This window comes from Pteropus vampyrus, unplaced genomic scaffold, assembly GCF_000151845.1.
Source record: "Pteropus vampyrus isolate Shadow unplaced genomic scaffold, Pvam_2.0 Scaffold216, whole genome shotgun sequence".
Lineage (NCBI taxonomy): Eukaryota > Metazoa > Chordata > Mammalia > Chiroptera > Pteropodidae > Pteropus > Pteropus vampyrus.
In genome coordinates this window covers 825,852-840,451 of record NW_011888997.1, presented here as the reverse complement: position 1 = coordinate 840,451, position 14,600 = coordinate 825,852, and the positions used below count along the sequence as shown (strand labels likewise).

Genomic DNA, 14,600 nt, shown 5'->3' with positions numbered 1-14,600 from the left:
CTAGACAAGGTCTTAGCTACTCTGCTGCCTATATGACTATTGTAACAACATTGACCAGGGACGTTTAATTAAAAGCGTATAAGTAAGTGGCTACTTAAATTTTCAGCCTTTCTCTTTTGCAAAGAATACATTTACATTTCTGAACCTTATTTTCGTTTGTAATATTTGTATATACATAGTAAGATTATGTAGCTTAGATCTCTCTTAAGACTATGAAATATAGAAGTTAACTTTTCAGTGTTGTAGTTATTCCATTTTTAGGAGAATAGAGTCTCTATTGGCATTTTATTTCTTTAACACTTTTCAAAGTCCCTGACTTGCTCTCTCTGATTTTCATTTATATTTCGAGGTTCTAGAAAGATGAAATGTTACCAATTAGAGAAAACAAATTTTAGGTGTTAGTATTTCTCAGTAAGTACATTTACTAGTTCATTTCTAAACTACACAATTTTTGCCATTACATTTTATAAATATCCAAGTACTAAGAGTGGATGAATCAGCAGAAGACTTTTTAGTGTTTTAAATTCATGTTGGCAGTCATTTGATCGTGTCTTTTGAGGTGTTGAGCACTACTGAAATCATTCTTGTCAGAAATGTGTATACTGAAATCATCTGTTAAAATCATTTTTATGATTTAACACTAACTCAAAAAAACACCAAATAAATATGTGATTGCTTCTGTATAAAATGGCTGTTGTTCTTCATAATTTTTTTTTACGTACCATCTTTGCATATATAGATAGGCATTTTTCTGGAAATTTTTTTAAAGAAAGTAAAAGATAACTCCTTATAGTGTAATTGTATTGAAATAGGATGTTTCAAGTGTCACAGTCTTTTTGAAGATAATTGCTTGCTGATGTCTTAAACTAGATGAAAAATGTGGGTGGAGTAATCTTAAAGGGCAGTAGACTAGAGGTGAGAAACATTTAAAATTGTGTGCACAGTGCGTAGTTGGTGATAGACGAATGCAACCTACTCGTTTTCCATTGGTTATATTTCATCATTGTTACATAAAGTCCCTTTTGGCCAATTTAGTGAATGCTGCTGGGTCTTGGGGAAAAATCTTTTGTTTTTATTCAGAGAAGTAATTGTGGGGATAGAGAGTGGTCTTTTTCTTGATTAGAAAAATCCATTTTAACTTTTTAAATTATAGTGATAATAGCTTGTCATTACAATAATAATAGTAATAATAATATCTTGGTTTTGGCTAATTATTATTACTGCCTCCAATTTATTTTTATGATTAGCTCAGTGTGACAAAACCATAAATTTTACTTGCCTTAAAAATCCTTAAATTATTACTAAAAACTATGTGAACATATACTATGTGCAAGACACTAGCTAAGTTTAGGAGTTTACTGTACGTAAGAGGTTTATAGGTAATTCATAGTACAGATCAACCAGAGAATAAGGAAGCAGAATTCGTCCCCTCCCGCCTCGAGTAGGAAGGACCATGGGGAAATTTGACTTGAGCATATAACACATATAAGAAAATAAGCACTTGTCTTTACTTTTCTTTTTCTGTAGTTGTTTCTCAGCTTAAAGATCTAAAAGCCCACAGCACCACAGCAGATTGGAAGGCAAAACCAGCTGTCCTTACAGAAATCCTGTAATTCCTATAATTCCTTAGTCCTTCTAAGACCAATTTTATAACTTACTTTTGTTCTTGATTAATAAAAACTAAAGTATGCCTTTGTTCCTGGAATGAATATTTGGAGTTGGATTATATATTGACATTGTTAGGCTCAGATCTGTTTCAGTTCTAAATTTGGGACATGTTCTACCAGAGGGTAGTGTTGCTTTCTATGACTAACCTTGAATAATTTTTTTATGAAGCTAATTGACTTCTAGGATTAAAATTTAATAGTTTATCTTGTTTGTAAAACTGACGAGATGAGTCAAATTATATGTGAATTCTAAATAACTTGTGTGTGCTGTAGATGAACAAAAGCAAAGAAACAACTTGTGTGCATACCAGACGAAACTGAGTGACGATTATTTTGATATATAATACAGTCTACATTTCATTATTTCTAAAATCAATAACTTGCCCAAATTTCTCCTTTATAAATGTGGCAATTAAATTGTTTGGCATTAGTGTTTTGTACTTGCGTGATTTTGGGCAAGCCACATAATTTTTGTGTCTCAGTCTCATCTGTAAGAAGAGGATACTAACAGTACTTACCTTATGATTGTTGTAAGCATTACATGAGTTAATACATGTCAGGCATTGTTCCAGTTACTATGGCTGCATGACACCTCCAGTAATTAATGGTTTAAAGCAATTATTTTGCTTACAAATCTATGATCTGAGCAGGGATTGGCAGTGTTAGATCATTTCTGTTCCACTTGGTGTCAGCTTGGAGCATGTAAAGACCAGAGACTGCAATCACCAAAAAAAACTCACTCATGTATCTGTCACATATGTGGTGTCTGGGCTGAGAAGATTCAATAAGCTAGGGCTCTTCGGCATCTCTCCTTAGCTCTGTGTACTTCACAGGATCTCTTCAGCATGATGGCTTCAGAAGAGATGGATTTCTTTATATGGTAGTTCAGGGTTCCCAAGCTGTGCGTTGCAAGAGAGAGTGCCAGACAGAAGCTGTATTGCCTTTATGACAGCCTTAGATGTCTGGCAGTATCATTTCTGCAGTAGTCTTAGGCCTCCTTATATTCAAGGGAAAGTAATATAGAATCCCACTTCTTGATGCCACATTGTAAAAAGAGGATGATGTGGGAGGTGTACATTGGTGTGGCCATCTTTGGAAAATACAGTCTGACATAAGCACAAATAGAACAACCTAGGACATATAGCAGATAGTGGTGTCACGATAAAGTATGGGAAGTCAGATTTGAATAGAGTGCCTTACTTTCGTGATATAAATTTTGATGTTTTAAGTTACATAATATTCCTTAAGGAAATTTAAGAGAAAATCATAGAATGTAAGAGACAGTTCACAGTTTTCTTGAATTATCTTGTTTCTTGTTTCTTCTAACTGATTCAGTTTTAGCTTTTTAATCCCTTTGTCAATGTTTAGGAGCAGGGTACAAAATAATTGTCCATTCCAACAAATGAGGGTGAGGAATTGTATGGATAACTCAAGTAAATAGGTTTTACTCTTAAAAAGTACAATATCTGGTATACTACTTCAGACTTTCCCAAAATACAGGATCCTCTTAAATGCTTTGCATTGTTTTGAATTTTAACCTTTAATAATTTTGAATATAAGTGTAGGAGAGACAGTAATCTTTGTAGTAGTGAGTGGCAAAGTTTTTAAGGGATAAAAGGAACATTGCCTGTTAGCCAAATAGCTTATCTTGTTACATGATTAGATTAGGAAATCCCTGTGGTTATAATGTTTACCTACAATTTGATAGTTTGAAAACTATACAGTATACTTCTGTTCAAAGCTTGTTACCAGTTTCAAAGCTAAACTAAGTTTATAATGCTTCCTCTGACCCTGTTAAATGTTTCTTACTTAAATGTTCTTTTCTTCATTATACATGGAGGACCATATTCCATTCTTAAAACAGAATTAGAGAATGTTTTATAATGAAAGTACTATGAACTGAAGACTTCCTATAGATTATGTGTTTTTCATTGACAGAACAAAAATAAAACAGTCTTGATCCATTAGAGCAGGGGTCCCCAACCCCCGGGCCACAGACCCTACTGGTCTGTGGCCTGTTAGGAATTGGGCCACACAGCAGGAGGTGAGCAGTGGGCAAGCAAAGCTCCTTTTGTATTTGCATAGCGCTAGTGCTAGCATCACTGCCTCAGCTCCACATCAGATCATCTGGCATTAGATTTTCATAGCACTAGTCCCTGGTGCCAGAAAAGTTGGAGACCACTGCATTAAATATTAGGGAGGTTCTTTTGTGGAACCTCGATCAATAACTTCCAGATTTTGAAGAAAGTGGCTAGATGCCTTCATCATCCTACTTTGACATTTTTGAGGTCAATGATAGAGAAAATAAACAATCTAAAAACAGTTTACAGACTTTGAGTAGTGATAGATGAAACTTTTTTCCCAAATTAATTTTTATATGGAACCCCAGTGTATAAAACATATTAAAATGGCATTTCATTAGTATTTATTTTTTATAAGTTTAAAATTTTAACATTATAAAGTCAATTAGAACAGTAAAGCTTTTTAGATGAATTTAAATTTGAAGTAGGATTCGTGGATATGATACAAATTTTATGTCAGTTTTAGCATTCAGTTTATTTCCTTCGTTTTGGCTGCTTAGTCTTGAAAATTTGACTCGCAGGTAGTGGGCATCTTGTCTTTCAGACTCCATATACACTTTAGTTCTACTGATCAAAAGCTGTAAAAGGGCATTACTAGAATGGAAATTTAGTTTGAATGACACCATTACTTAATTATCTTAATTGTCTTTACTTCGTATCACAGATGTAAAAGTTACCAGCCCCTCAAACTTAAGCAGTAAAACTTAAATTGTTTCATGTTAGCCTTTTAATTTGGAACCAGCTACCAGGCTACTCCCCTAGGATAGTAGAGCATGCAGCAAGTAACAGAGGCTTCTTGGAAGGCCTTTAATTGGGTAAGGCGTGAGATGTGTGATTTGCAGACCTAATTTTATATGAATGGACATGTGGAGGCCTAAATTAGAGTTGGAAAACACAAGTGCGGAGCTGCAACTCTGCTAATCAATGTCATATTTATAGGAAATTGGAAATTCTTATATTTTAATTTTTTTGGAGTGACGAGTAAATTATACTCTTCAGGTACCTGTTCTCAACTCTCCTTTTAAAAGTTAGACATTTCAGTAGCCTAGAAATCATTTCAGAGCAGGGAGAAGAAAAGGACACAAAGTTGCCAAGGAAAATCCACAACACAAACGAATTTCCTCACCTATCCACTTAACCTCAGAATGAATTTGAAATATAGCAGTTAACTTCAATAAAAAAAAAAATTATTACAGGTAGAAGCATATTCTTTTCCACTCTGTTTCAGAGACATTTAAACATTGTTTCAGATATAGTCTAGATCAGTAGTTCTCAACCATTTTGCTCTTAAGGACAGCTTTGCTTTCTTAAATATTGAAGAATATTTATCGCATATATCAGTAAATTGAATTATGTATCAGTAAAGCTGTTAAGGGGCTCCCAAGATGTCGTTCTTCAAGGATGAGCAGTTGTGTCTGGTCACTTCGCGCCCTACCCGTGACCCAGCTGAATATGGCATATCTGCGGAAACTCAGAAGCTGCAAGGGGAGCTGTTGGCCATAAGATCGTGGCTTAAAAGAAAGTACCTGCTTCAGTACAACGACCCCAACCACTGAAGGCTTATCAAAGATCTTGCCTTGACTCGTTGGATTTACACAAGATCAGCTAATGTCTATCCCAAATTCAGACCCGCTCCCAAGACCTCACTCTTAGGAGCTGTGATTAGATTTGGCCTCCTTTTCTGTATCATGTTTTTAAAACTGACAGTGATGGGAAAGAAAAGCTTATCTGCGAAGGAAATTGGATTGAACATTTAACAACCTCATATTAAGTCTGGCAGTGATAACTATGTTATTGTAAATATTGTATTAATCATTTTTAAAAAGCTGTTAAAAGTTATTGAAGAATCCAAAGAGCTTTTGTTTATGTGGTTATATTTATCACTATTACAGGATTAGAAATTAAAACCAATAACTTTAAAACATTAAAAATAAACCAGTTATTTATAACAAACTTTTTTCAATGCAAAATAACTTTTCCAGTTAAAGAAATAGAAGTGACGTTTTATATTTAATGTCTTTAATATCTGGCTTAATGGTTTCTCATGTGCTTCTGCCTTCGGTTTGTTGGAATAAACTGGTTTGGTTAAAACATGTGGAGAACATCTGACTTTATACAGATAGTGGGAAGAGAAGGAATATTTTAATAGCTATTTTAGATAATTTTGTAGCTATTTGATGATACACCAAAACTTGACAAGTGATAGTTTTAAAAGATGATTTCTAATATGGAATCTGAAATCATATCAACAAACTTTTCATATTTTGTTACATTGAGACCATGGTCTTGTCCTTTCGTATTGTGACAGCATAGCATCCATGTATTGCTTCCTCTGCTCCTGTATGTTGTTGTTTAGCAAGCAGATCTTTTCAGTTTTGGCATCCCTGTTAGCCATGGTCAAGTCCACTGTGCACATGTTTTGCTAGGGGCTGTTCTTGTATGTATGAATGAGTTGGCTCTTAGTTGGTTTTCCAAAGGAAACCATTTTCATAAAATCTTTGTAGTTAGTTACCGTGGACGATAGAGTAGAAAGCTCTGTTGTGCCAGATAGTTTTTTAAGGTCCATGGAAAAGAGGAAAAGGAAATGTTTTTATGTTGAAAATATCTTATGTCCTTTCCTAAATATACATTAGAACATTTCTAACCTTTTTGTTTTTTGAAACTTTCTGTTGTCATGGTATATTTGTATGGCTGTATGTGAATGCTTTAGTTTATCATTCTATAATATGAAGCACTTAGATAATTTGGTTAGTCAGGTGGATAATAATGGTGAAAGAGATTTTTAGCATTTGCTGTCTGTAGCAGCAGCATCAACAAGTAGATGCCTGTTAAAAATACAATATCTCAGCTCTTACCCCAAACCTGCTGAATAAGATCCCAGGTGATTAATAGACAAATTAGTTTGAGAAGCACTGCTTTAGATTATTTAAACTATCTGAATACTGTGTGTGCTTTTTCTGGCTGAGATTTTCTTCAAAATACCAGACTGTTTTTGTTCACATTTTACAGAATCTGTGAGTGTTCATTGGAAAGAACTACTGATTGAAAAATTTTAACATATACATGATCCTAGAACTATTATAAGATCAGATGGAATGTCACCTAGTTCTGATCATCTTGTTATCTTACTGTTAGTGTCCTTTCTGTATGTAGCTCAGGGTTCTGTCAAAATAAGAAATCACCTGTAACTTGTCTCCTGTGCTCCCCTGCATCAAGACTGTTGCCTTCATCACTCTTCAGAGCGGATGGATCTGGGATCAAGAGAGAGCCTGCAGGCTTAAGATTGAACATTTTTTAGAAGTTGAGGAGTCTAAGGACTGAGAAGCAGGACTCCAGTATGCCTTGCCTGGCTATGGGAGGCTCTGTGGGGATGGCAGCACATGTGTGAAGTGTCTTTCAAGTCTTTCAGGGCACGGGACCTGCCCTTCACCTCCTCTGCCATTTCATTTGCAGTTTTGTTGCCAGTGGTAGACAGCGTTCATGCTCTTAACACCTGCATCATGTCCTTTTATGAGGATCTGTATCTACAGAGTACTGTTTTTTAGTGAATGATAGCACATAGACTGATTAAACAGTGCCTTAGAGTTCACAGATATTTGGACTTGTACGGTTCCCCTTCAGTGGTAAAGTTAATAAGCAGAAGCATGTTAAGCACCATGTAGATAGACTGTATTGCTAGTTGGATTTATCACAAGTACATGAGTCTCTTGACCTTGATTTACTTTTTCCAGTTTAAAGAAAATTGGTTTCATTTTCAACTAATTTTGGACTTTTAAATAAAAGCAGTAGTTTTGTGGTTAAAAATTTTTAAAGGATATGTACAGTGAAAGTTTCTCCCCTGTTCCACTTTCCCACCCCCAACACTGACAGTGTTTCGTGTATCCTTCAAAAAAGCCTTTGCCTTTAAATCTATTTTCCTCCTTCATTTAGGTATGCAAATTGGAACTTTGCTACTCCGCACTTTTTAAAAACTGTACCTTGGAGATTGTGCCACAATAGGTCATTGAGATTTATCTCTTTTCCTGAGATTGTTGATATTGAGTATGATTGGTGTTTAAAACTGTTAATATTTTATTTGCTTTTGGACTTAGTATGACTTATGAAAGTATGAATTTTACAGTTAAAATGTTTTCATATATGAAGCAACTGATAAGGAAAATAGTAACCATTTCACAGTTAAGGGCCTCTTGAAACTTGAAATTCTAGGGCTTAAATAAAAATTTGTGTTTCAGTATAGAAAAAGCTACCATACCTACAGTTTATTCTTGCAAAAACAATTTATGAACAAATATTCAGATATTCAAGAGCTGATTCATATTTGAGAGTTTTATAGAGATTACACAGTTTTAAAAATCAAGTTTTAGAGTTGAATTTAGAATCTATATATTGACTGGTAGATAGCCAGATAAACTTAAATATGTGAATATTCTTTACAGGAAAACCAGATGTTTTTCTTATCTGAAGCATCCTATAAGAACATTTTTGCTAGCTTTTTGAAATGGGTACATTTGAAGTTAGACAAATTATTTAAGCTTACTTGAGGGTTAAAATTTAGTTTTAATTGTTAGGTTTGAGCAAATAAGGTTGTAGTATAAGGGAATGTTCTTATTTTTTAGAAGGTGGTGCTGAAATGTGGTTGAAATATCATGTTTGCAACTTGCAGTTGTTTGAGAAAATCAAATTACATATAGCCAGTAGAACACAATGTTAATTGTTGAGTTCAGATTTGTATGCACTTTTCTGTATCTTGGAAATTTTCTGTAATAAAAACTTGAGGTGGGACAGCATACCCCTTAATATAATTTTTATAATTTACTGGTATATAAATTGCTAGCTTTTGATGGATTTAGTCAGAAAACATTCTTACCGTTGACCCTTCTGTGGTTGAAGCTAGTTCCATGTAGCTTCTCTGTTGGGAAGATACTGAAAAAAAAAAAATTGCTTTTTTAATGAAGGCAAAGTGAGTTACATTTTATTAAGATGTGAAATTTTGAGCATTCAAAATACTCAATTACTATTACTCATTTTTTGGGGGGGGTAAATAAATGATTAATAAGTAATACTTTAGTAAATAAAAAGTAAAGGATTTATTGGCATTTTCAGTCTTTTGGTGGATAAAGATTAGTTTTAAAAAAAAGTTGAGGGTCCGGAAAAGATATTTTATTTGGGCTTTGGTAAATCAGAAATTTTTGATTGAACCTAGTTTTCTCTCTTCTGCTTTTTTTTCTTTCTTTTTCTTAATTTAGAAGGGAAAATACAGTGAAATTTCCCAACTTGTTTGAGATGGAAAGAAGTAGGATGTGATGGCAGTTAGATTCTCAGATTAGTGAATAGAAGAAAAGATTTCAGATCAAGTGATTTGCAAAACCGTGAAGATGATCTTTTGATTGTGAATTGTTTATAGCTAGACACTATTTTTCATGCTTTTTAGAACTATGGAAGGGATGAAATGTGATGAGCTGTATGTTTTTGTATGTGTGTCTGTGTTTGGTTTGTTTTCTCTAGTGTATAGTACTGGAGTTCATGTCTGCCAGAAGTTGCTTAAATTATCTCATATCTGGTTTTGAGGTACTAGTATTTTTTTTTGCCTTGATTTGCACTTTATTGCCAACTAAATAATTTCAAAGCAGTGTTGTTTTCTAATGGAAAATATGGGTAGTATGCTTTGTATGGAGCAGAATGTCAAGTGCTATTCTTAATTAAATATTTATAAGATCATATTCATGTTAGTGAATTTCTAGGAATAACACAGCCTTTTTTCTTCTTTTGTAGCATAAGCAGTACTATAATGGATGTAGACAGCACAATTTCCAGTGGGCGTTCAACTCCAGCAATGATGAATGGACAAGGAAGCACTACTTCTTCAAGCAAAAATATTGCCTATAATTGTTGTTGGGACCAGTGCCAGGCTTGCTTCAACTCTAGTCCAGATCTGGCAGATCACATCCGTTCCATACATGTAGATGGTCAGCGAGGAGGGGTTGGTTTTGTCATTTCTTTTTTTACTCCCTGTTTTCATTAGCTTTATTAATTTACAATTGCTAGTTAGGCTTATTATTTTTTTTCTTAAAATAATTTGGGATTGTTTTTACACAGGTTTTCTTTTTTCAAATGTTTTCTTTTTTATTTACTTCCCACATACTTGATAGAATCAAATTAAGTGGAACATGTGATGTGTTGGATTTTAATTTGCTCTTAGGTATATTACTTTGAAGAAATTAGACTTTCTAAAATAGAATAGTCTAAGCGAATACAATGTGTTCCAAGGTTCTGAAGTTTTGAGTTGAGGACATTCAGGAGTTGGCACTGTTTAGGATTTTTGTTTTTAGAGTGGTTCTAAATTTCCCTGATGCTGAAATTAACTAAATAAAAACTATTGGTATCAGGATTAGTATATACAATCCTATTAAATGACAACTGCACTCTTTCGTGAGTGAGAATTGATCATCTTTCCCAGGTTTTGTCAGAATTGGCTTAGATAAAAGGTTCTGATTAGTCAGTATTGACATATACCCTTTCAGGAATACATTTAATTGTGTCGGTTCACATAATTTTTATTGGATAGTGAATAAAGAGCTAGGCAAATTAGATGAGTCAGAATGTAATGGGCCATAATATTTATAATATTTATATATTTTTTCAACTTTATTTAAGTTTGTCTTGAATAGTTACTGCATTTAGTATGTGTTCCAGAAATTGTCACATTTTAAGTACAGATACTTTATTAGGTCATACATTTCTCATCACCCTGCCATCACTACTGAGATACAGACACTAAAATGGTTAAAATCATCAAGGTTTAAGTGAGTAGGCAACTGATTCTAAAGGTGGTACTGTTAATTAAATTATACTGAGTATTTTTTTTTTAAACATGCAACCATATAAGCAACCCCAACATTTTAACCTGCAGTACTGCATTTGAAATTTCTTTTAAGAAACATTTGCTATTGTTATTTGCTGTTGTCACAATATGTTACAATGTGTCAGCAGTCTTTTGATTACGGAAGTTTGAAAAGTAAACATTTGTCTTATTATTAGATTTAATATATATGGTGTCTAGGTGGACCTCAGATGTTTTATTAATGAACTGTGTCTGTCATATGTTATTTTCACTGCTTAACCCAGCTCAGTCAGCAGTAAGACAGCTTTGGTGCCAGTCTTTTTTCCCATCTTCACGTATATCAGATTTTTAGTGTGAACTCTCTTAACCAAGTTGGTTTCCTGGTCATTACAGAGTTACTTTTTGTGAGCCAGTGCTTGATGTCACTTGGGGGTGGTGGGGTGGTGTGTGTGTGTGTGATCACTAAGGTAGTCTCTTGAGTCATGGTGTGATGCTATTTAGTCACTTGCCTTAGCAACTATATAGGATCATGAGCTATGTAGAAGATCACTGGGCTTCTCTTAGTAGGTGTGAGAGAATTTCACATATCTAAGTCTTGGATCCTACAAGTTTAGTTGGCACACAGCCTCGTGAGAATGAATGTTTTCAGGCCTTTACAGGTTTGTAGAAAAAAATGGACTGAATGTATCATGTAATCACTGCAATTACATGTACCTTATTGATATTACAGAGGTATGCATGAAGTTTCAGTATTTCTACGATAAGTATAAACTTGTTGAAATGAAAACCCCCATGTCATTTCTTGAACCCTTATTCATAAAGTTACTTTATTACAAATAATGAGACTCTCTGGCTGATTTTAAGATAAATGCTATTTCGACCGCAGAAAGGAGTCCTCATCTTTGAAGGACATTAGTTGCTAAAGTACAAATGTAAAGGATTAGAGAAATGTAGATAACACATTCCAGGTATTTTTACATACCAGTCACTGGTAGATAGACAAAGCTTTCAGAATGAAAGTGTGAATGAGAATTTGAAAACCTAATACTACTGTAGAAGATAGGAAATTTTGATCTGGTTTTGTGCTTTAAAATACAGTAGTTGGTTGGAGCATCTGATTTTTTTTTTTTTAATAGCCTCTTTGAAAGGAACTTTAAGAAAAACATTTTAACTGTTTTAAAGTGTACGGTTCAGTGGCATTAGTTGCATTTATGTTGTTGTGCAACCATCACCACTATCCATCTCCAGAACTTCTTCATTATACAAAACTGAAATCTGTACCCAGTAAACAATATCTCCCTTTTCCTCCCTTCCCCCAATGCCTGGTAGCTGCTATTCTGCTTTGTCTGTATAAATTTAACTATTTAGGTATCTCACATTAGTGGAAAACACCTGATTTTCATGATGTCATAATTTTTTTTTTAAGTATTTCTTTTTTCTACCCCAAGTGTAAAACTGTCATAATGGAACAGAAACAAATGAGGGAAAAGTTGCTAACTCTAGAGGACTTTATTATTGAAAGATGACAGTTTTACTGAAGCAGTAAGTTAGCAAGATCTAAATACTATACTAATTCTTGTTCTTTTTCTCATCCCACCCTAGTCTTCACCCTGGAAAAACCAAAACCATATAACAACTTAGAAACTTGTTTTTCTCCCTTTAAGCTACTTATGTTGCCATCTCATGGGGATTTTATATTTGTAGGCTGAAGTCAGGTGGAGTTTAGGTTTTCTTAACCTTTTCATATGTCAAAGTAGGTAGATACTTTTTATATTAAAAGTTATATTAACCATTTTATATAACAAATTATGAATGTACCATTTTAAAAAATGATGAGGCTTTCTCCTGTTTAAAAAAAGGAAACAGGCCAAAAAAGAATCAATATTTTTTGTAAAGTATAATAAAGTTCATTTTTTTGTCTATGACTGGTTTTCAAAAACTAGACTGATCTACTTTACTAATCAAATTTCAAACCCAGTGTCCTCTTAATATAGATATAAGTTTTGGTAAGGAACTTCATCTTGTAGGATTTCAGTGGATCAATAAGATCCATTAATCTTTTGTTCTTTCTGTTTTAACTGTTTCTTTAAAAACAGTTGTCAGAAATATGTTCATGTTTCTTGATGCAGGAGTTATTTTACACACGTCATTTTATTGTTTACTTTTGTATTTGTTCTTTGGTGTGTTCGAGAGGAAAGGGCCAGAGGGAGATTTTGGCGGGGTTCATAGGATATATTGTTCAAAGACTTTAATGCGGCCAGGTACTTTTATGTTATGTAAAATGACATTTGTAGACTTGGGGTTTAACCAGATTACTGCTAGGAAGTGAAATCAGTTTTAGGAGGCAGTCACTTTGCGTTTTCATTGCCAATATGGTATCTCCTGAACACAACATGAAATCGGGCATATCTTTTGCAATAAATGAAAAACATTTTATTCTTGTAATTTGTTTTACTAAATGTTTTTATATTCTGTTTTGTTGTATTACATATCTTTTAACAGAAGAAATTGAAAATGTTAATATATTAGCTAAAAATAATAGGAATAGGATACAAATTTTTGACTCATCTTGAAAGAGCAGACTGATCTGAGACAGAATTATTAGATGTAAAAAATATTTTGCTTCTCTTTTGTATATTTACATTTCATAAACGAATGAACTCCTTCCGCCCCGCCAAGAAATATTAAAGCTTAAAGGAACCATGAAATCATCCCCTTTTTGCCTTTAGATGGTGTATCTCTGTGTATATATGAAATCTTTTCATGTCATTTTACTGCAAAAAGAATGTAATTCTTTAGTAAAACTAGCCACCCCCCCCCACACCCACCCTAGGCATATAAATTATACTGCTTTAGTCATCTCTGTATTTAGAATATATTTGGCTGATTTTAATTTGTTTTAGTAATAACTGCTGAATTTCCTTTACGCATACATAGACTCTGTCAGGTTGAATTGTATTCTTTAGAGATAGATTTTATAATTACAGAAATGTTGATGGATTCATTTGCACAGTCCGAGTGAGATATTAGTGACCAGATAAATATAAGTGTATTTATCTTAATCTGTACTCTCACACAAATTGTTGTAGGTGTAACCTGTGCAAGTATTCAGATAAATACACTGGTACATTTATTCAAGAAAATTGACCAGAGTGAAGGAAACTAAAACTACCTTTGTTTCTCAAATTAGTACCAGCCTTCTTCATTTGGGGCATTTTGGAAGAGATCCCTGAAGGTAAATCTGACCTATTCTGACAGTGATGAATAAGGTTTTATAGAGGAATTCTCAACAGAAACCCCAAACCTCCCTGTAACATTGAAATTGTAGACCTGTACATCTTATAAGTTAGGTTATTGTAAATTTGAAGATTTTTTGATGATCCAAAAATATTTTTTTAATGGTTATGTGGTATCGTTTTCTTTTGACAGTAACAGAAAAATCTGGTGGCAGTTATTTTGAGAAACAACCTTCAGTGTCTAATATAAATTCAATTTTTCTGTTAACTAGTCTTTCTGAGAGATGATTTTCATCGTGTTTTAGAGTTATCAGATATGTGCCCATATTGTCTATTTGATGAAAAAGAAAGAGATTTTGATAGGTGATTTTTCTAAGATGATATAGCTGTGGAGTGGATAGAATTCAGGTAATTTACTTTTGTTCAATTTCTGTTACATCTAATACAACCTAATTAACATAAATCTGTCTTATCACAAGATTGGAATGTGAACCTCTGCCTCAGTATTCTAATTAATATAGTTAAATCTTAAATTCATTTAAAGATAGTATAGAGGAACCATGTGAGATTTTATTTTTGAATAATTTCTTTCATATTTGGGTTTAATTCCTATGGTGTTTGTTTTTCAGAGTTAATTTTTATAATGTGAAAGTTTCTAAAGATAGGGTATAAAATGTTTTTTGCATACTGTGCATCTAAAAAGACTGGTTTGAAGAAAGACCCTTTTGCCAGATTTTGGACTACCTGTTTTATCAAAAGTTTTCCTAATAAAAAT

At 33.4% G+C, this 14,600-nt stretch overlaps 1 protein-coding gene across 5 annotated transcripts in view; it reads left to right on the top strand.

The window, feature by feature from the left end:
* AEBP2 (AE binding protein 2) overlaps positions 1-14,600 on the top strand; it is a 73,162-nt gene that overhangs the window by 9,086 nt on the left and 49,476 nt on the right. For all 5 annotated transcript variants that reach the window (XM_023538252.1, XM_023538253.1, XM_011372929.2 and 2 more), the window contains one exon: positions 9,521-9,728. In XM_023538252.1, the coding sequence (XP_023394020.1) occupies positions 9,521-9,728 (208 nt within the window). The remainder of the gene's footprint in view (positions 1-9,520; positions 9,729-14,600) is intronic.